This window comes from Trichosurus vulpecula, chromosome 5 (genome assembly GCF_011100635.1).
Source record: "Trichosurus vulpecula isolate mTriVul1 chromosome 5, mTriVul1.pri, whole genome shotgun sequence".
Classification (NCBI taxonomy): Eukaryota; Metazoa; Chordata; class Mammalia; order Diprotodontia; family Phalangeridae; genus Trichosurus; species Trichosurus vulpecula.
In genome coordinates, this window is record NC_050577.1 from 266,486,290 (window position 1) to 266,507,884 (window position 21,595).

Consider the following 21,595-nt stretch of genomic DNA (forward strand, 5'->3'; position numbering starts at 1 on the left):
AACTGGCTTCATCCAGTACTGACCACACAGAAAGGAGTTTTGATACAAGGGATAATACTAGGGAGAATAGATGTGTGTTAATTCATTTAAATTTGGAAATTGCTTCTGCAGTGCTGTGCTGGGCTAACTCCATTTCCCTCCCCATACAACACTGAGGAAACAGGCCTCGCTATGCCCACCCTTGCCCTCAAGAAAAAGGCCTATGCCATGTATGATGTTATTATTGGTATTTAATATAAGATACAGTAGACAGGCAGAGTCGATGCAAACAAAAAAAGAACCAGAAGCAGATCTGGTCATTGAGTCAATAGCTCAGGCACTTTAACAAAAACAAAAAACCAGAGTATGGACGGCAGGGCCAGTGAGGCCCTCAGCTGGTCCCTCACCTGCTGGAGGCCTCAAGACTGACAGCTGTGAACTTGCTGCTCGGGGACTTGGATAGACTCCAAGTGTCCCTGATTCCTCAGCTGTCACAAAGGGATTGGCCCCAGCACCCCCAAACGCCGGATGGTGGGAGGACAAAGAGGGCCAGGCGGTGTCAGGCCCCCACATGCAACAGTCCTGGGGGAAGCCGAGCAAGGCCTGCAGCCTCCCCATCCCCTCCCTACCTAGTGCAGGGAAGGGAGTGACAAGCCTGGCTAAATAAAAACAAAGAGTCCTTTTTTAAAAAAGCAGAATTTGGCATAAGCTAATGCCTTGGCTTGTGTTGCCAAAGGCCAGGCACAGGTACGGAGGTCCCTGGGGAGGGAAGGAGGAGGATGTGGAGAGGGACAACAGTGCGGGGGGTGGGGGGGTGGGGGGGGTGGGGCAGGGAGCAGCCAGCTCAAGTACCTGCCCCAAGAGCTGAAAAAGAGGACAGGCCGTGCACAGGAGGAGGTGTCGGAGAGAAAAGCATGGTCCTTCTCTTTGGTCAGGCAATGGCCCTCAGCCTGGGCCTAATGGGGAAGATGGGGAAGGGTCTGGGGGGCTCAACCTCAGCCCCCAGCTTTAGGCTCTTCACATTGAGGTGGTGATGCAGTGAGGCAGGCAAGAATCCAGGGGTACAGTCTTGGCTTGGGGAGCTCCTGGCTCCTAGGAGCTGTTCCTGTCCTTGTCTTCCATGAGGTCATACCTGTAAGATAAGGAAGGGGATGAGTTTTTGTGTTCCCAATTTATGGTAGCAACTATCCGAATTGTACAGCACTTTGGGTTTACTTTTTTCCTCATAACAATTAATCAATAGGCATTTATTAATCTCCTACTGTATGCTAGGTGTTAGGGATATATAATCTTAAGTAGCTTCTACTCTCTCTGGGGATAGCATAAATCCCTCCTCTGAGTGGTACTACAGGTGACAGACTAGATGGTGGATATTTTTATTTTCTGCGCTTTGATATTAGCCCCATTTGGGGTTGTTTGGTTGGGTTTTTTTTTTTGAGGTAATTGGAGTTAAGTGACTTGCCCAGGGTCACAAATCTAGTAAATGTTTGAGTCTGGATTTGAACTCAGGTCCTCCTGACTCCAGAGCTGGTGCTCTATCTACTGTGCCACCTAGCTGCCTCTACCTATATGTTTTTCTTAATTTGTAATTACACCATTCATGCTTTAAAGAAAAATGAGACCATGAAGTAGATAGTGTAAATAGTATCTGAGAATCACAGAACCTGAGTGTTGGAAGAGTCCCCTGCCCTTTGGTAGATAAGGAAAAGGGCTCTGAGACAGTGATTTTCTTAGGGTTATAGAACTAGCAAAGGTGTGAGAGTTGGAGACTTGAACCCCTATCTTTTGACTTCACCACTTTTCCCACTGTCTCTATAGTTGGATGTTGTCCTTATGGGACATATTTTCCAACTCCACTATAAGGTTCTCTATACTTCATCCAACCAAGATTTCTCACCTTCTAAAACACCCACCCAAGGAGAAGTCATCATCTTTCTCTCTATCTGGCTTCATAAGCCACAACATATCTGGGGATAAACTCGGTTGCTGGCTAGTACCATGTGAAGCCATCCACACTCACAGACTTACCACTGAGCAGCACCCTGGGACAGATCCATCTCTGATAGGTCAAGCTGCACCTGTTGGGGGAGAAGATGCTTTACCACTGTCCTCTCCTTTGGGGAAAGGAAACCCAGGGACCTCTAAGGCATTCCCTAAATGCCCCTCCCCCTGCTTAGCCCTATCCAGCCCTCTCACCTTCCCCAACAGTTCACGATCCCTTGACATAAAAGAGATATTGGACTTCACAGAGACATCCAGCTTTCGTCGGAGGGCTTCATCTAGGGGCAACTCCCATTCAAATCTGAGCAGGGACAAAAGTGAGGGAAGGAATCAGTAGAGAGAGCAGGGTCCTCCTCCTTCATCACTCACATGACAGCATCCCAGCCCAATGCCTTCTAACCTTTCACTGAATTCAGGGTTCAGAGTTCTCTTCTTTTGGGAGGTCTTTCTCTTGGAGCCCCGGTTCTTGTCCGGTAGCAACAGCAAGGACACATAAGGGTCAGGCGGATCCCGGCTACTCTGCCGCAAGCCCCTACGAGACAGAAGATAAAAGGAAGAGATTTGAGGAGAGGTGGTAGGGAGGCCCAGAGCATGAAAATGGGGGGTGGGAGCAGTTGGGGGCTCACCGACAGCTGTGGACAATGCTAACCAGCTTGCGCTCCTCGCTGTAATACCAAACGGTCAACTTCACTTGGCCTAGAGGCCCAGCTGGGGCTTCAGATGAGCTGTGTTGAGATAATGGAGAGAGAAAGAGATCCGTGGGGAGAATGGGGCCAGGACCCCACCTTCATATACACTTCATAAATGCCTTAGCACACACCCCCACATCCCTCCCCATCCAGGGTTTCAACCCCATACCTCTCACTGTGTGGCAGGCGTTGTCGAAGTTCAGGGGCTGAGGAGGTGACGAGGGGCGGCATCCCCCATGGCTCTGCCTCCTCACTCAGGGGAGAAGGACTATGGCTATGAGCTTCCACCCCTGAGTGCTGGCTCACCAGAAGCTGGGGTAGGGAGCAGAGTTGTTAGCTAGGCTGGAGAGGAAAGTCATTCTGGTAGGCATTATCATTCCTTCCCTGGGCTACCCTCATCTCTCTCTGTTTTCCAGTTCATCTTTCCTTCTTTCTGGCCCCCCAAAAAATCAGGTACTTACCCCCAGCTGTGCCCTGAGGAGCACCTGCCCCTGCCCGTTGCTGAGTGGAAACCACTGATCCAGGCACAACTGGTCGGCGATGAGGAGCTCAGAGAGTTGCAAGGAAACTGAGCCCAGAGTCCCAGTCCCTTCTCCCCGTACCTAGAGAGCGAGAGAGCAAAGGTCATGGGGCTGGACACTAGACACAGGGAGGTGTGATAGGGGAGTCACCTCTGGCATTCTGGATTGAAAGAGTTGGTAGAAACTGGAGGTGACAATGGTGAGGGGCTTCGCCCCCCCCCCACCCGTGCAACCCCCCTCCCCCTTGGGAGTGGAGGGAGGGAGTCAGAGAACTAAGGAGAGGGAATAGTACCTGAAGCTCTAAGCTCTCAATGTTTGGCTTTCTGATGAGGAAGGAGAAACTCTCATCCCATATCGGGGCTGCAGTTTGAGGGCAAGTCTAGAGGAGACAATGGGGTCTTCATCAATGGGGAGAAAGACTCTCATACTCCCTTTATCCTTACCATTTTCACCCCTCACCCTAGCCCATTACCTTGGTCTTGTAAGAGGCATCCCCTACTGTGAGGCTGGCATATGGGCTTGGGGGCTTGGTGCCCTTACGGAGCTAGGAGGGAAGTAGGGCATTAGGCAGAAGGAAGGAGCTCCCCAGCCCTGCCCCACCTCAGATGAAACCACCATGCCTCACAGCCCCAGCACTCCACAAAGGCCTTGTGGCTTCAGAGCTGAGGACCGCTGAAGGCTGGGGCCAGGAAGGGAAGGAGGGGCACCTCTCACCGGCAGGTCTTCAGCCCGCTCTAGGTACACGGAGAGAAGGGCAGCTGCCAGCTCTGCACTTTTCTGTGTCTGGATGAGACTATTCACCTGCAGCACCTGGGAGGAGAAAATGCTTGAGAAAGCCTTGGCCCAGAGGAATGGAACCCAGGCAATCTTCCTTGGGTGAGGCCCTTCCCCTGCCCCTCTCTTCTCCCTGGGCTCTTTACCTCCTCCAACTCTGTGGCAGTGGGCCGGGGTGTCAGCCGCTCCAAGCGCAGATGCAGGCGGCCTGATGGCACGTCCTCCAGGGCTAGCCACTGGGAAACAGGGCAGTGGTTAAGGGCTCTGGGAGAACTATACTGTGCACCACCAGGAATCAGAAATACTCACTGGATCTTTCCATTCTCACTAATTTTCCTCCTATATCTCTTCTGCCCTTTCTAACTAAACACCACATTTGCAATATGTGCCTCCATTTTTTCTCCTCTCATTCTCTTCTTGACCCACTTCAACCCAGCTTCTGACCTTATCATTCTCCTGAAATTGTTATCTCCAAAGTCACTAATGATCTCCCAATTGCCAAATCCAATGGCCTCTTCTCCTCCTTGACACTCTCTTCTCTCTAGGTTTTTGGGACACCACTTTCTCCTGGTTCTCCTTCTCCCTATCTGACCACTCCTTTGCTAGATCCTCATCCAGGTCATGCCCTCTTATCAGAGGTGTACCACAGGGTTTGGTCTTGGGCCCTCTTCTCTTCTCCCTCTACATTACTTCATTTGGCGATCTCATCAGCTCTTACAAATTCAATTAGCATCTTGACACCGATGGTTCTCAAATCTACCATCCTGTCCCGATGTCTCTGCTGGCCTCTAGTCTCACATCTGCAACTATCTTTCAGACATTCCGAAATGGATGTCCAGTAAACATCCAAAATGGAACTTACGATCTTTTCCCCTAAACCCTCCCCTCTTCCTTATTACTGTAGAGGGCAACATTACCCTCCCATCCCTCAGGCTCACAGCCTAAGAGTCATCCTGGATTCCTCACTAGCTCTTAGCACCCCCATGTCCAAGCTGTTGCCATAGCCTGTCGAGCTCACCCTTGCTGCAGCTCTCCTCTGACACAGCCACCATTCTAAGTGCAGGCCCTTATCACCTCCTGCCTGAACTATTGCAATGGCCTGCTGGTGGCTTGGCCTGCTTCAGATATCTGTCTGTTCTAATCTACCCATTCTGGCACTAAAGTAATTTTCCTAAAGCTCACTTCCCTAATCAATAAACTCCAGTGGTTCCCTGTTGCCCCTAAGATCAAATACAAAACTTTTTGGCCTTCAAAACCCCTCATCACCTGCCCTTTTCCTGTCTTTCCAGTCTTCAACTTCTTTTTTGGGGAGGTGGGGTGGGGATTAGGGTTAAATGACTTGCCCAGGGTCACGAAGCTATTAAGTGTCTGAGACTAGATTTGAACTCAGGTCCTCCTGACTCCAGGACCTGTGTTCTATCCACTGGGCCACCTAGTTGCCACTCTTTTTACACATCCCTCCCTGACACTCTTCATTCCAGTGACACTGGCCTCCTGGCTGTTCCAGGACCAAGACACTACATGGGGCAGTCTCTCTGACTGTCCCCTGTACCTGAAACACTTTCCCCTCCAGGCTCCACCTACCAGTTTCTCTGGCCTTCTACAGAAAGCCCTCCCTAACATCTCTTAATCCCAGTGCCCCCTCAGTTAATTATTTCCTAACTGCCTTGTACCTAGCTTGCTTTGTATATATTTGTTTACATGTTATCTCCCCCGTTACATTGTGGGTTCCTGGAGGATTAGGATTGCCTTTTGCCTCTTTTTGCAATGCCAGCGAGTAGCATAGTGCCTGGCACTCACAGTAGGATCTTAATAAATATTCAATGATTGATTGGGCTCACCTCATCGATGAAGCCGCTGTTGAGGACCCTGGTGAGACTGACTTTACACCTGGAGAGAGACAGAAGGGAGAGCAGAGCTCCGGGTTTTTTCTAACCCCAGAGCCAGGGATAGTTTGACTGCCCCGCACCCCACACCCAGCACCCAGCTTTCCAGCCATCCCCTCACCGTCCCAGAAAATCATCCTTGTCTAGGTCCTTGTCAAAGACATCCACCTCCAACTCCTGCCCGGGAATGGCAGTGACGATCACCTATTGGGAAAGAACGGGGAGGGGCTCTGCTGATTGGACTGAGCAAAAACACCCTCAGCCCTCGATTCTGAGTATTTCCTTAGGGTTGGGGGTGGGGGGGTTGAGCCCTTAGAATCCTGACCTCGAAGACCTCATTCCAGCGTGGGTTGAGCTCCTCTCGTACTACCCGGCTCCGGAAGCTCTTCCCGGCCACCCGAAGCTTCACATAGGGATCTGACTTGCCTTTCACGAGCCCTCCCAGGAATCGGTCTTTGGCAATCAAATCCTGGGCTTCCAACACATGGATTCGGAGCACACTCTGTAGGGAAACAGACAGACTTACCCTACAGCTAGTCCAGGAAAGGCTCTGGGCCATTTAGGATGGGCAGACGAGCCCATTAACAAATGTCAAGACAGCTCCGCAACAGGAATATTAGGACACCAGAATCAGGAAGTCCTGGGTTCAAATCCCACCTAAAGACTTAATAGGTTGTACAATGGATACAGTACAGTCCCTAGAATCGGGAATATCTGGGTTTCAATCCTAGCTGTGTGATGACCCTGGGCAAGTCATTTAACCTTAATTGTCTCCCTCTGCCCTGCCCTCCCCCAAAAAGAATTAATAGTCAAGTCACTTAATAGGCAAGTCTCATCCGTAAAATGCAAGGGTTGGATTCCACGATTGGATTCCACTAACTCCTGACTAGAAATCTATGATTCATTCATGACCCAGCATCAGCACCTGGTCCCTGATCAGGATTCCCACTTACCTCAGTGCCAAAGTGGCTGTCTGGAGTACAATGGCTTGGCCGGGGTGGGACATCCACGCTGCTGCCCATCTGGATGCTCTCACTGGCTGTATCCAGGAGACCAGGAGAGCTCGGCACCGTGGGGAAGTGCAGGTCCGACGTATCCAAGTACAGAATCTGCAGAGGGCGACGGTGTTACAACAGTCAGCTCAAGCCAGCAGGGGGTGGCCGGACTACTCCTGTGATCAGCCAAGCCCCAGGCAAGTTCTGTCTAGGAGTCCCCCTCTGCTCTGCTACCACTCCCATCCATCAGACAAGCATTCATCAAGCAGCAAACCACACCCCCAGCCTCCCCAAGCCTCCCACAGGAGTCTCCATACCCTCAGAACCAGTTTCATGTAGAGTCGGGAGGACGGGCCAGAACTAGCAAGCTGGAACCACTGATCCAAGGTGAGATCAGGAGCAGTGAGCAGGCGGGCCAGGGGCAGGGTCAGTGCTCCTAGAGTCAAGGCCCTGGAGTCATCCTTCACCTGTGGGGAAATACCAGTAGAGCAGCCACCCGAATAAGGAAAAAATTGGGAGGAAACGAAGTGAGAAGATCATACTCTGGTCCCACTCTTATTAATCTCTAAGTGGTCTGGCTTGCTGGACTTTTAAAATGCAGCCCTAACCAGATCGAAATATAATATATATATTTTATATATAGTAATATAATACATAATTGGGAAATATTTAACAAATAAAAATACAATACAACATAGATAAAGCTAATTTGTAGTTTTCTAAGTCAACAGGCAGCAGCAGGCTGAGATCCCTTTCTATTTGAGGTTGATCACACCGTCTAGCTTGTTGCCATCTCCATGGCATCTCCTTCTTCCTTTCTGCCTCTCCACATCCTAGCCTTCCTCCAGAGCCCAGCTCCAGCACTCTCCCTTGAAGAAGCCTGACCAGACCACACTTGGCTCTCTCCCTTCCTCCTCTGACTACCCATAGCTCTTTAAAGTCTACACCCTCCAGTTTAGCACTTCATTGTTCTCAAATTGTTTCATCCGCCTAAAGCTAAGTTTCCTGAGGTTTAGGCCCGTAGCTTTCAATTTTCCTTGTGTTTCCCCAGGGCATCTAATTTGCTGCTGAGAAGTGTAACTGGGCATTCAAATGCCGATTTATTTAAGGGGGAGTTTCTTCACAATCCTCAAAAAAAGAGAGAAAGAAAGAAATGCTAACAAGAAAGCCTCTAGAAATCCACACAAGAAAATTTAAATGAACGAAGGTCAATGAGCAAGCCCAAGAAAGACCCTGCTATGAATAAAATACAATACGGAGGAGACTAAGGGTGTGAGTGGTATGAACTATTCACAGTCTGTATCTCTCCAGTACACTTGCTATTTTTCAGCAGAGCTATTTGTGGACATGGCTCATCTTTCTAATTTTCCAGCTTCCCAAGGGGCCTGGGGCCCTATTTTTCTTTGAATTTCTCATAGAGCACAGAGTGAGCCCTCTGTAACCCTCCTTCCATGAGGGTGGGCTGAAATCTCACCTGCACGTCCAGCTCCTGGCTTCTTGGGTCCTGCAGGAAGAATCTGAAGGCTTCTTCCCACACTGGGGAGTTGGTGTTATAGGCAGCCTGGGAGGGGAGGGGTAGAAGAGAGTGTTTAAGTTACCCTTCACCCAAAGGTCCCCGTAGCTGCCACCAGGAAGCAGTTTAGAAGAGGATTTGAAACGGCAAAGGGCAAACTTGGCCCCAAAGAGAAGCTTGGAGAAGATATTGTGGCTCTCCCCCCATCCCCCACCTTTCAGAGATTGCGGTGTGGTGGTGGTAGAGCCTTCCACAGATGTGGAAAATTGCATGGAATGTAAGATTTTTATCAGTGATCAGTTTTGTTGAATGTTATTTCCCTTCCTCTTTTGAAAATAATTCTTAAAAGAGACAGGCCTGACTGCAGCAAGAGGTTACTGGTTATAAAGAGAATTAAATAGGATTATAAAGGATGGGGCCTACTTCCTCTTCTTAGAGGAAAAAAAAATCTATAAGATCTTTTTTTTTTTTTAAGAAACATGTTTGAAATGGAACTTTTCCCAGGTCATAAGGCACCTCCTCACAGTTATGTCTCTTGGCCCTCACCTTGCTTTCTCGAGTCACATCTTGCACGGAGAACTGCACCACTGGGTTGGGTTCCTTGTTCCCTTTCTTTAACTGGGAAGGAGGAAAAGAAAAGACCAGACAGCTGCCTTTACTTTTTTTTTAACCAGGAGGGAGGAGGAGGGGTTAAGGGAGGTAGGCTGGGGGTGGGGTATGGGAAATCCTTGCTATGTATGTCCTAGCTCCCCTCCTGCAGGCTCCAATGCTAAAAGAACAGCTTCGAGATTAAGCAAGTTAGAACTAGGTAGGGACAGGGGAAAGGGCTCTATATAATGAGCGATCTTTACCTTGGCCCCCCCATTGGGAACAGAAAGAGTCAGAGAGTACTAGAATCTTTACCCCATCTCTCCCCTGCCACACACAACTTCCGTTATAGCCCTAGGTCTCTGCCTACCCCAACCAATCCCCAAGCTCACAGGTAGATCCTGGGCTCTGTCCAAGTAGACAACCAAGATGGCAGCCGATGGGGGCTCTGGTCGGGAAGAAACACCTCTATTCCACTGAAGTACCTGGGAGGAAAAATTGAGAACAATAGAATTCAAATCTCTTAGCTACAGATTCCTTCCCTTTCCGGTACCTATCCACTACTTCCATCCATTACCTGTTCCAGCTTGTCAGCATCTGGCAACAGTGACAGCCACTCCAGCCGAAGGTGGACTTGGCCCTGTCCTCCTTGTAAGGAGAACCACTAGGGGTCAGAGGAGACATAGGAGATGCTGAGGTGGGGATGGGGTCAGATTCCCAGACATTCACCTCCTTTAAATTAATCATTTGTTTTTATCTTCTGAAGTTCATTGGATAAGACTCAGAACCTCAACCATTCCCACCCAGCCCTCCTCACTTACATTATCCAACACTTGAGCCTCTAACACCTTCCCCAAGTCCAGCTTCAGTCTGAAGGAGAGAAATGCCATTATTTGGGAAAGTCAGCAAACTCCATCCCTCTAAATCCCTTTCTTTTGTCCCTTGGAAGATTTGATAGGTTTGGCATGGGAATGAGGCAGGAAGGGGAGCAATGAATGCCACTGAGTCCAGGACATCCACTTCAAGAGTCCACTGGGGATTCCGCCATGGTCTCACCTGCCCAGAAAGTCATCTTTGTCGGGATCCTTGTCAAATACTTCCACTTCTACCTCCTGTCCTGGGACCTCATGTACCATCACCTAAGGAGGAGGAGAGGGAAACTGTCTTCAGTGGGTGTTTTCCAAGTGGCCAGAGACTTTCTCAAACTATACCCCAACTAAATTGTGAGGTCCCCTTTGTTCCTGAGCTTCTCTCCTAGGTTCACCATACCAACTTGCCAGGTTTTCCTCATCCCTCTAACCCCGGATCCACTTACCCAGCCTTCCTACCTCATAGGTCTCTCCCCACTGAGGGTTTAGGTCTTCATTAATGACACGGCTGCAGAACACCTGGGTCCCCACACGCACTATGGCATATGGGTCTGATTTGCCTTTTATCAAACCTGGCACATAGGTGTCCTTGGAGCTTAGTGCCCGAGCAGCAAGCAGATGAATCCGTACAATACCCTGGAGGGGAGAGGAGGGTCTAAGATGAAGTATCTCAGGGCCCACAATAGAGCCTTCTGGAGACAAGATCCCCTGGGATAGACGGTTTGGGTGGGGAGGGGAAAGAACATACCCGAGGCAGTGGAGATCGAAGCTGGGCCACATCCTGCAAGTCTGGCACAAGAGGCACCAACAGACGGTTGGGCAGTACCAGGAAAGCAGCAATGGAGTCCATAATCACTGTGTCAGACAGAGAGCTGAGGAAGCAACAGAGGAGAGATGGGTATAGTGCCTATCTTGGTCTCCTTCTGATTCTCTGGTGTCCACCCTCCCCCAAATAGCAGTGCCCCTCACCTGGAGAGGAAAGGGAGCTTTAGGCCCAACCCTGCCCTCCTCAACCCCATGCTCCCCTGCTTCTTCTAGGGTTTTCTCTCTGATCCCCCCTTCCGGGAGGAGACCCCTTCACTAGTTCCTTTACCTCTTCTAGCTCCCTAACTACAGGTTTTTTCCAAAGTTCTGTTCCAAACCTTCTCTTCTCTCTCCTTTGAATCAATCTGATCATCCTGCTCTTATGATCTCAATTTTTGCCTCTATGGTAGAGGTTTTTAACCTCAGGTCTATGAATTTATTTCCTTTTTAATGTTGGTAACTGTATTCCAATATAATTGGTTTCCTTTGTAATCCAATATATTTTATTTTATGCATTTAAAAACATTATTCTGAAAAGGGGTCTATAGGTTTCACCAGATTGTGTCCAAAAAGGGTTAAGAATTCCTGGTCTGTGCCAATGACCCTGATTCCATCTCTGGCCCTAAAATCTCTCAATCTTCAATCAATCAACAAGCATTAAAATGCAAGGTAATGAGGATACACATTTTTTCCTAACAATTTAAAAAAGCTGTCTCTGCCTCCTTTTCCTCGACCTCTATACCCCCAGTATTCTATATACAGGGAGAAGACAACATGTACACATGTAAGTTAATCCCAGGGGAAGGCACTAGAAGCTGGGGGGTAGGGGTGAGGAGAGGGTGGGAGTGAGTGGAGCACAGGGAAGATTTCATGTAGAAAGTGGCTTATGAGATAAATTTTAAAGGATTCTAAGATGCAAGTGAAGAGGGAGTACATTCTGGGTTTCAGACCTCCAAATAACAGGTAGATATTTTCACTTGAATGTTACTTGTTACTTCAAACTTAATGTGTCTAAAACTAAACTAAATGTCCCCCTCCCACCCCCACCCCCGGCCCCGGCCCCAAATCGATTCTCCTTCTTACTTCTCCATTTCTGCCCATTTATGAAATCATCTTTCGTCTTTTCTGTCACCCAGCCTAGAAATTTCAGTCAAATTAAGGCTAGGAAGTGGGATAGGGACAGATCTGTGATTTCATTGGTATAAGAAACTCTAAGGTGAGGGAACTCTCAATGCAGGTCAAGGCTTTCTCTGCAACTTATATACTCTTAGGGACTGGAAGGATAAACCAGGCAAGCAGCCCAACCAAATGGTATGAGTCAGAGGAAGGATTTGAACTCAGGTCTTCCTGGCTTTAAAGCTGGCTCTCTCTCAAACAGCAACAAAACTCACAGTAAACATGCCAATAATCCCAACCTAAAATCATCCCTGGGCCCTTCCTTCTTCCTCAACCTAACTTCCAGGGCCTTGCCCCTGAACCTCATCAATAGAGAATACCCCCAATCTTGAATCCATCCCCTCTTCACTCACAGCACCACTTTCATTCAGGTCTTTGTTTCTTTCCTCCTGATTTGTTGCAATAAACTACTAACTGGTCTTCTTGCATCCCCTCCAATCCATCCTTCATATGCCTGCCAAATGCATAGGTCTGACAATGTCACTCCCATGATCAATAAACTCCAATAACTCCTTATTGTCTTTACAGTAAAATACAAACTCCTCCATCTGCCATGTAATGCTCTTCACAATCTGACATCAATCTAGCTTTTCAGGATGATTACATAGAACATCCTCTGCTCCAGCCAGATTGGCTTCCTTGCTGCTCCCCATACATGACAATCTAATGCTCTTACCTGGGACCCCCTGCCTCTTTTTCAGGCTCCACTCAAATGTTCCTTCCTACAAGAAATCTTTCCTGATCCTTCCAGTTAGTGTGCCCTTGCTTTCTCCCTAGTAGAACCAAGCCCCTTTTTTGGGCACAGAATAGTTAGCTGAATGAATGAATGTTGGTACTCCTCGTTAAAGTGGATGCTCACAGTCTTCATTGATATACTGGTCAATAACGTGAGGAGAAGCTCACTCTACACAACCATCTGAAACCAGACAGAAGCTCAACTGTGGAAGTTTTCAATGTCAGGCCAAGGATTTTGCATTTTAACCCAGGGACATTTCTGCCTATGGGAGTGATGTGGTCAGACTTTGTCTTAGAAAGACAACTTTGGCAGCTGTGTAGAGATGCATTAAAGTTGAATGAAAGTGGAATCAGAAAAAACTGTGGAACCAGGCAGATCCCTGAGAATGCTGTTTATTACAACAAAGACCTGGAGCAAGAGGGGGATGAAGGCTTGGCCTAGGAGAGAAGGAGACTGTCTCAAAATGTCTTATGGCATTTTAGAACGGACAAGACTTGGCAACTGACAGGAATGGGGACAATACTTGCGGAGGATTTTTCTTACATGTATAAGAATCAAAGATGGTACATTTTAATGCGTATATCTGTAGACATATAATAATATCTAAAATCTTTCTACATATTTATCTACATCTAAATAGATGTATTTACTATATACAACTACATATATACATATGTATGTTTGTATTGTGTATGTACACACACACACACACACACATGCTTATATGCATAGATCCAGGGGGATTCTTAATCTTTTGTGTCTTGGACCCCCTTTGGCAGTCCAGGGAAGCCTGCCAATCCCTTCTCAGAATGTTTTTAAATACATAAAACAAAATACATAGGATTACAAAGGAAAACAATTACGTTGAGACAGTTATCAAAACATTAATGATGAAAAATAAGTTCATAGATCCTAAGTTAAAAACCCCTGTTGTAGATGGAAGTTAAAAAACAAATTTATCAATGGAGAAATTAAAAAAAAAACAAAAGGGATATTTTAATCATCATGGTTCTTTAAGATACCATAATGATGGAGGGAAGATAACCGGCCACAGAGTCAGCGTGCAAGCATGGGGTCTGACCACTAACTGTGTGGCAATCACTTCATCTTTCTGAGCCCTGGTTTCTTCACATGTGAAAGGGGAATAATACCACTCTAGCTACCTCACAGAACTGCTGTGATGAAAGGAATGGGAACAAATTATTTTAATCCTCTTATTCCATCAAGGAGACCTCTCCATTCTTCTTCCCTATATCTGCCCCTCCCCCTTTACCCACTAAACTATTATCAACTCCCACTTGGGCTACTATTATAATGTTTTATTGATGCCTTTTTTGGCATCACAATCATCTCCCACCATACGATCCTCCCATTCCCACATTTATAAGAAGAACAGATCGACAAAATTTCTTCTGACAGCACGTACCACATTCTACATCCGTAGTCCAAGTCCCTCATGTTTCTGGGAAAAGGGAAGTCTCACACCTAAACTCCTGCAATAAGCTAATGGTCTCCTTTATCCAATCTGTTCAGATTAACCTTCCTGAAGCTCTGTCATCATGTTACCCCTTTGTTCAGATTCCTGCGTGGCTCCCCTATCAATAGGTCAATGTCTGAACTTATTCTGATGTTCAAAGACCTCCATAATCACAAGATCATTCATTTAGAGCTGGAAGGGACCCTTAGAGGCATCTAGCCAAATGTGCTCATTTTAAAAATGAGGCAATGGGTCCCAGTAGAAGGTGGTGCTTGAACTGAGTCTTGAGGGAAGAGGGGGATTCTATGTCTACAGGATGAAATCTACACTTATCCTGACTTTCAGTGACTTCCACAATTTTAGCCTACATTATCTTGTCTCCTCTATGTAGATTGTAAACTCCTTAAGGGCAGGTATTAGCCTGCATATGCTCCTCTGTATACTCTAAACCCCACAGCAACAGTGCTGAGCATTTCACAAGCACTCAATAAATTAGTAATAAATTAATTCATACCTAAGGCCTGGGATGTCTAGCAGGTTGGTCATTCCGGTCCAGTTGATGTCCAAGGTCTGAAATGAAAAGAGTAGGGCATATATTATATTTTGAGGCAATTCCCTTTCTCCTAGATCTTTTTTCCCCTGGGATCTTCTTCAGCTAGTTTTACCACGTATACTGTAGGATAGGAGGTCCTAGGGCTGATAACCTCCCCATAGCTATAGGTCATCATCTTTCTCCTGGGTCTCCTTCTCTTCCTACTGCCCACCCCTACACCCTTTCCCCTCCAATTTCTCCTTACTGGACGTCGGATGAAGAACATGGAAACAGCCCCAACGATTGGGAGGTCTCCCATAAGTGGTTCAAGGATCACCCTTAGGATGCCATGTAGCTGGAGCAGAGAGAGAAGGCCAGAGTCTCTTAAACATGGTTTGCCTAACCTCACCCCCTGCCTCTACCCAACATGCTTAACTAGGACTTCCCCAGCTCCAACCCTCTACTTTCTCACAGCCTTTCACAACTTAGAGCTAAGATACTCTAATACAGAGGATAATACCGTACAGCTCACCTGCATACCCTTGACTCCAGCTTTGCAGAAATATTTCTTCACTTCCACATCAATCTGTACATCACCCACATAGCTGGTGGATGAGAGGAAGGGAAGAGGCAGAAGAAAACAAATGATATTAGGAATTCAAATTTTGAAAGGGCTAGTGGAGCTTAGGAAGGGAAGAGAGAAACCAGGGATAGATAAAATGGAGTGGGGTGATAAGAAGAAGGTACCTGACATTGAGGTCTAGCAGGATCTGCTGTTTGTTCTGACCAGCGTGAACCTTGACCCCCAGGATACGCAAAGGCTGAGAAGGGAATAGAGAGAAGGCAATAGGCATTTGGTATAAGGCAGAGTTCTACCCGTCCCCTGTGCACTGACCCCCACACTGGACCCTCCCCATCCCCATGACCTGTGCCATCCACCTCACCTTTTCACCTAGTTCCACACGAGTAAATGTGAAAGTCTGCAGATGAGTATTGGATGCCCGAACAGCTGGGGCCACTGTTTCTGCCAAGAGCTTCTCCATATACTGGCCCAGGAAGGGCCAGGCCTGGGCCACAATCTTGGGATGACAGAGGAGGAGTCATGGGGAGGATCACCTTGTCTCTTCCTCATGTAGTCAGCTCCCCTCTGAGAACCCACTTCCCCAAACAGCTACCTCCCCAATGAAAACTCTGGGGACAAGACTAAGTTTGGGCTGGGAGTGATGCCCTCCTGGCTGGCTGGGGAATCAGTCTCAACAACTAGTCAGAGAGGATCTGCCTACCCATGTGCAAACTCACCTTGTTCAGCCATTCTACCTTCTCCACATCAGGGAAGCTGACCTAGAGGAAAGGAAGAACATACGTTTGCACCACTGAGACCAGGGATTCTTAACTTTTTTCTGCATCATGGGCCTGGCAGTTTTAGTGAAGCCTGTATAACTCTTCTCAGAATGTTTTTAAATATATAAAATACAGAGGATTACAAAGTAAACCGAGAACATTGACATAAAGACATAACTTTTCACCCTCAGAGTTCATGGACCGCCAGCTTAAGAATGCCTGAATTAGAACTTTCCTCTGTCTGTGGTTTATGCCTGTGAGTATGGTATCAGCATGGGACAGGAAGTACTTGTATATGCCTGTGTGCCATGATGCCCACTGACTGTACATTTTTTGTTGTTATTGAGTAGGGTGGGGACAGAAGGACATGTAGTTTCACTTCCATTAAAGAATTCTGAGTGACAATTCTAGGGGGACAGTAGTGATTTCTGTAGGGGTACTAAGTCAGGTTCAGAGCCCCTTTGTTTTCTAATGGCTCCCTTTGCGTGGGAGGGAGTAGTCACAGCTGCTGGGGTGAGCGATGGTACATTCTTTAGGAGGAGAAATCCTCTCCTTTGGATAGCGTTTCTCCTAACACTAGAGGAGAATGAGAAGGGTACCTAGAAGTTACATTTTCCCAACCCTATATAGCACCTGGGGAGGCTAACGGGTTAAATTAAACATAACAAGGGAATTGGCCGGAGGCCCCCCTTTTCCTGGGGAGGGGGAGGTAGGGAGAAGTTTCCATAATTGCGATGTGGGAGTGACAGAGACTTGGAGCTGGTAAAGAGCTGGAAGGAGGGGGTGGGGAGAAGGAACTGGGCTACCAGTCCCGGCCCAGAGGATAGGGCTCCAGGGCAGAACTCCAGTTCAAAACTGCCAGCCTCAGATCAGAATCACACTCTCTCAGGAACCTGGTTGCACTCAGTCTGCGCTAGCTTTGGTTCCTTTCTAGACAAGGCAACTCTGCTGGGGGTGTGAAAGGGAGGGGCCCAAGCTTGGTTATGGGCTCTGGCTCTGTTTCCCGCTAATGCTCCCCCTGGCCTTCGCTTGCTACATCCGGTCTGTCCCTTCACTGCAGAGAAAGGGAATATTTCTGGGTCCCCACCCTACACCACCTTATACCTCTAGACCTTTCTAGCTCAAGTGTCTGAAGAACTGGGTGGGGCTGAAGCCAGAAGGTGGGGGAAGGGTGTGGACAGCAGATACTGCAGCATCTGCACACATCCCCCTCCCCTCTCCCTTTCTTTCCCTTTCTTTCTTTCTCTCTCTCTTTCTCACTCTCTCCTTCCGCGCCCCCCCCCCCCCGCACCCGCAGCCAACCACAACCACTACCGCAGTCCAGGCTGGGGGCCTGATGTTATATAGGTAGCGAGGTACAGAAGAGGGTCCACCCAGGGGGTTAGGGATGCCTAAAGAGGGACGAGGGAGGGGAGCACGACAGGTCGATGTCCAAAGGTCTGGGTCCTCAAAACCTGAGTTGAGTAGGTGGGTGGGAGCCATATAATAAAGTAGGTAAAAACGTCCCAGTATGGGGTGGGGGGAGGGAAGGACAGGGAAATCCCTCGGAGCAGAGCCAGTGGGGAAGGTGACGGAGATGCCCGTGGGGGAGGGGAAGAAGGAGCCTCACAAAGAGTGCAGATGAGGTGGCACCCATGGCGGTAGCGGTGGTAGGAGGTGGTCTGTAGTCTGGGGAAGGTGGCATATATGATATGGGGTATCAAGGGTGTGTGTGTGGGTGGTAGGGGTGGTGTTCACGGCTCTGGAGAGCGAAAATGGGAGAAGTTAACAGCTTCGGGGCTAAGGGACCTTGGTAATGTCCAGTGGAATGGGGTATGGGGGACGAGAAGAGAATCCTGGCGGGAGCGGTGGCGGATTCCTGGAGATCCGGATCCCGCAAGAGTTAAGGAAGGTAGGGCTGTTGGGTTGGACTAAAGCCTAGGACCTGTCCTGGGGACAGCGATGCTAGAAGATGGAGGGGTGAGGAGAGGTGGGGAGGGGCGGGGTGGGGGAGTCTCCAGAAGTCTTGCAAGGGGTGGTCCTGTGGGGACTGGCCAGGGGCTGCAGGAGGTGGTGGGGCGGAGGGCTCTCTCACCCAAGCGGGCAGCTCGCGATGGCTCAGGTAGAGGGTCTGCGCGGTGAGCTTCTCCTCGTTGTCCAGCAGCTGCCGCGCCGCCCGCAGGCTCCGTTCTTTCTCGCCGCGAACCCGGCGCCAGCCCAGGTAGAGGGCAAGGCCGAAGAACACGAAGCCCACGCTGAGCCCCAGGGCCCCGGCCAGATACACGGGCACCAGCACTAGCAGCCTCCGGCCGAAGGAGCTCAACACAGCCAGCGCCTCGCCTGCTGCCCCAGGTTGCTGCGGCGGCGGCGGCGGCGGCTCCGCCGGTCTAGGTTCCTGCTTGGCCGGCGCCGCGGGGATCTGGTCAGCGGGGCCGGCCACGGGGCCGGGACCCTTTCCAACCGGCTGCTCCATGGTGCCAACGCCCACCCGGACTAGAGCCCAGCTCCGCGGTGCCCCGCCTGGCTGCCCCTGTCCCCTAAGCAAACCGAGAACCCCGGGGCGGGGCGGTTACTTTAGACCACGCCCCTTTAGGGCAGCTCCCATTGGTCCACGCCCCAAGTCTTGGGCGGAGCCACTAGCGTAGACTCCGCCCTCTGGCGGGGAGGCGTGGAATCTAGAGGGCAGAGCCCTCTCTGATTGGGCTATGAAATACTGGGAGGGGACGCTCCGGGAGATAGGGAGAGAAGAGAGTCTGATTGGTCTGAAGGAGAGGAGGAGGCGTGGCGCACAATTTAAAGAGGGGAGGCCGGAGTAGGAGGTGTCCCCACGTGAGATGGGTGGAGCTGATAATGACGCCATGTCGGGCTTCCCCTCCTCACAATTGCTTTTTGGTTTAGGCTGAGCTGGCTTTGCTAAATTAAAGTTTTGTAGATGTTTAGAAGCGCTATTATACACACATATGGATAGGTTGGAAGGGATAGGCTGGGGTTACTGACCTTCCCTCATCCTCAAGCCAAGGGTGTCAAAACCCATTGCTTCCAGGGGGTCTTTCTGAGGTGATGACTAGAATGAAAGGTTTTGCCACCATCTTCTTTTTCCTTCTACCCCAGGGGGATGTCAGCGTGACGCACTGGAAAGAGAGCACTGAATTTGAAGCCCTTTGCCCTCTATTCAACTCTTGACATTTTGCAATCTAGCAAATTGCCATTTGCTACCTCTGTGACTTCCACCATCAGATTAGGAGGTTGGACTAGACTAGATTTCTCTAATCCCAAATCTGGGAGAGCTACAGTATCAAGGCCAAGAAGAAATGATGAAGGGCTAGGACAGTTCAGCCTGGAGAAGGAGGCTCTTGAAAAATGGTCTTTTTAAATCTCTGAAGGGTTACTTTATGCTTTATTCTGTCTTTGCCATAGGCAATTTGGGAAGAAATAGACTCGATTGTAGCAGGAAAGGATGAATTAGTTAAATCTTTGTCGTTGATAGTGAGTAGGCAGCAGAGATATCAAAATGAAATCAATCAATAAGTATTTATTAGGTTCCTACTATGTGCCAGGCACTCTGGTGGAAGTAGGGGTAAGTTATGTTAGGAAATGACGTTCAAGAAACATTTAAAATATTTTAAAAATAAATTCCTATATTTCTAAAAGCTTTTGTCCAATAGAAAGATGGCAATAGGATATGAACAAAGAATTCTCAAAAGAAGAATCACAAGCTATTAGTAGCCATATGAAAGAATACTCCAAATCACCAATAATAAGAAAAAATGCAAATCCAAACAACTCTGAGGTTTTACCTCACACCCAACAAATTGGCAAAGATGGCAAAAAAAAAAGAATAATTAACGTTGGAGGAGTTGTGGGAAGATAGGTACACTAGTGCATTGTTGGTAGAGCTGTGAGTTGGAATGATGATTTTGGAAAGCAAAAAAGTGACTAAAACCCTTTTGACAAAAACAAAGGCTCCAAAATATTTATATCAGCACTTTTCGTGGTAGAAAAATAACTGGAAACAAAGTAGATGTCCAGTAATTGGGGAATGGCTAAATAAACTGTGATATATTTGTGTAATGGAATATTACTGTGCTATAAGAAACAATGAACATGATTAATGAAGAGAAGTTTGGAAAGACTTGTTAACTGATGAAAGGTGAAAGAAGCAGAGCCAGGAGAGGATACACACAATGGCTGCAACATTGTATATAGAAAGAACAATAGCTACGAAATTATATTTTTAGAAGAATGTTGCGAAATGATAACAAGCTTGACCCCAAAGAAGAGATAGGAGAATACACTTCCTCCCACTCTGCAGAAGTGGATGGTTCATGGATTTACATTTCATAGAATGTCATATTTTTTCGATGTGTTTTTCAACGTGTCAGGTTTTACAGAATCTTTTTCTCTTCCTCTTTCAAAAACTTGTTTTAGCTCTCTGGGGGAGGGTATGGATAGCATTAAGGGGGGAAATCTAGGTGACATAAAACAAAAAGATATCAATAAAATCTATTATTAGAAATAAATGCTTATAGTTTAATGCCATAAAGTTCCATTCTCAATGGTACATAAGATTTGTTTTAAGACCACTGTAATCAAATTAAAGGGGGTGAACTTTTTCAAATCTCATCTACAATGCAAAAATACCTTGTACTGGCAACGATATATTACGTGACTCAAGGGTGTTCTAATGCTTCCTTTAGAGAGTTTCTAAGAACCTAAAAATCGCATACTGAATTAGGATGTGCAAGTTCAGTTATCACTCAAGTAGTTCAAAGGAGGTGGTGTGATGAAGATGTTTCTGCTGATGTTGAGAGGCAGGTTAGTAGAGGGACAACTTTTGAGTCAAGACAACATGGATTCAAGTCTCAACTCTCACATGTACTAATTACTCAATGTCTTCAGCAATTCTGCCAGGCATTGTGCTAAGTACTAGGGATACAAAAGTGGCCTTGCCCTCCAGGCTTACAGAGGAGACAGATAATATGCAAACAGATGTACAGAAACCAAGCTATCCATCTGTACTGGTGGAGAAAATTTCTTCACTAAGCGTTCCCTACATCAGTGAAACCACAGGTCCCAGAAAAAAAAAATTGTTGGTTTGCTTTTGTTTTATTGGTGTTAGGAGCTGAGGATTGTTTGGGGACTGAGAAATGAAAGATGCCACTGTAGACAGGTAGGCCTGCCAGAGATCTATGTGAGAAGCATAGTGGAGAGAGCCCAGTTCTGCGTGTAACCTTTGGACTTGAAGTCAGGACAGTGTTGGGTTTACATCTCATCTCTGAAAATTCTTAGCTGGGTAACGCTGGACAAATTGTCTAATCTCCATGACCCTCAGGCTCCTCATTTGCAAAATGAAGCTAATCACTTATAACACTTAGCCTAGCACCTGCTTAACAGCAACCCTGAGGTATCTCTCAGGTTGTTAGGATACACAAACCGGATAATGTAGGTACTTTGAAAAACTCTATAAATGTCAGTTATTTAGATGAACAGGTTGTTCAGGAACAGGAAGATCAGAAGTGGGCTGATTATATAGTGAGGATGAGGAATAACAGATGGCCAGTAAAGATGTTGCCCAGGTACCCATGAAATGTAAAGTAATTTAGATCCTTTATGGAGACTCTGTGGGACAACAAGACCACTGGATGAAAACATGTGGGTGGGTTTTAATTTGCACAGATGGAGAGAATATCCCATCAGTTGAACCATGGATAGACAAATTGAAGCATTAGAGCTAA

The 21,595-nt window shown here is 47.7% G+C and overlaps 1 protein-coding gene across 2 annotated transcripts; it reads right to left on the bottom strand.

Moving 5' to 3' along the window:
* Positions 1-212: 212 nt before the first annotated feature.
* On the bottom strand, positions 213-18,411 carry ESYT1 (extended synaptotagmin 1). Of its 2 annotated transcripts, XM_036761108.1 has the most exons (31): positions 17,956-18,411; positions 15,840-15,881; positions 15,485-15,619; positions 15,288-15,361; positions 15,073-15,145; positions 14,806-14,895; positions 14,523-14,578; positions 10,564-10,687; positions 10,275-10,451; positions 10,003-10,085; positions 9,768-9,816; positions 9,524-9,610; positions 9,339-9,431; positions 8,905-8,976; positions 8,320-8,406; positions 7,163-7,312; positions 6,804-6,959; positions 6,176-6,352; positions 5,972-6,054; positions 5,806-5,854; positions 4,111-4,200; positions 3,905-4,000; positions 3,663-3,734; positions 3,483-3,569; positions 3,131-3,271; positions 2,839-2,981; positions 2,607-2,705; positions 2,381-2,512; positions 2,176-2,281; positions 2,008-2,057; positions 213-1,111 (listed from the first exon to the last, which is right to left on the bottom strand). In XM_036761108.1, exons 1-31 carry the CDS (start codon positions 18,331-18,333, stop codon positions 1,072-1,074), a joined length of 3,291 nt encoding a protein of 1,096 aa, XP_036617003.1. In that variant the 5' UTR covers positions 18,334-18,411; the 3' UTR covers positions 213-1,071. The 2 variants fall into 2 exon arrangements, with proteins under 2 accessions (XP_036617003.1, XP_036617005.1); XM_036761110.1 differs by lacking the exon at positions 9,524-9,610 and having other exon boundaries at positions 17,956-18,390.
* Positions 18,412-21,595: the final 3,184 nt, after the last annotated feature.

Excerpts from the sequence above, each read along its gene's own strand:
- ESYT1 (XM_036761108.1), bottom strand. The coding sequence starts at position 18,333 with ATGGAGCAGCCGGTTGGAAAGGGTCCCGGCCCCGTGGCCGGCCCCGCT. Across the intron at positions 9,611-9,767 it reads AGGCTCAAGTGTTGGATAAT|TGGTTCTCCTTACAAGGAGG; the intron begins GTAAGTGAGGAG and ends TCTGACCCCTAG. Across the intron at positions 8,407-8,904 it reads ATGTGACTCGAGAAAGCAAG|GCTGCCTATAACACCAACTC; the intron begins GTGAGGGCCAAG and ends CTCCCCTCCCAG.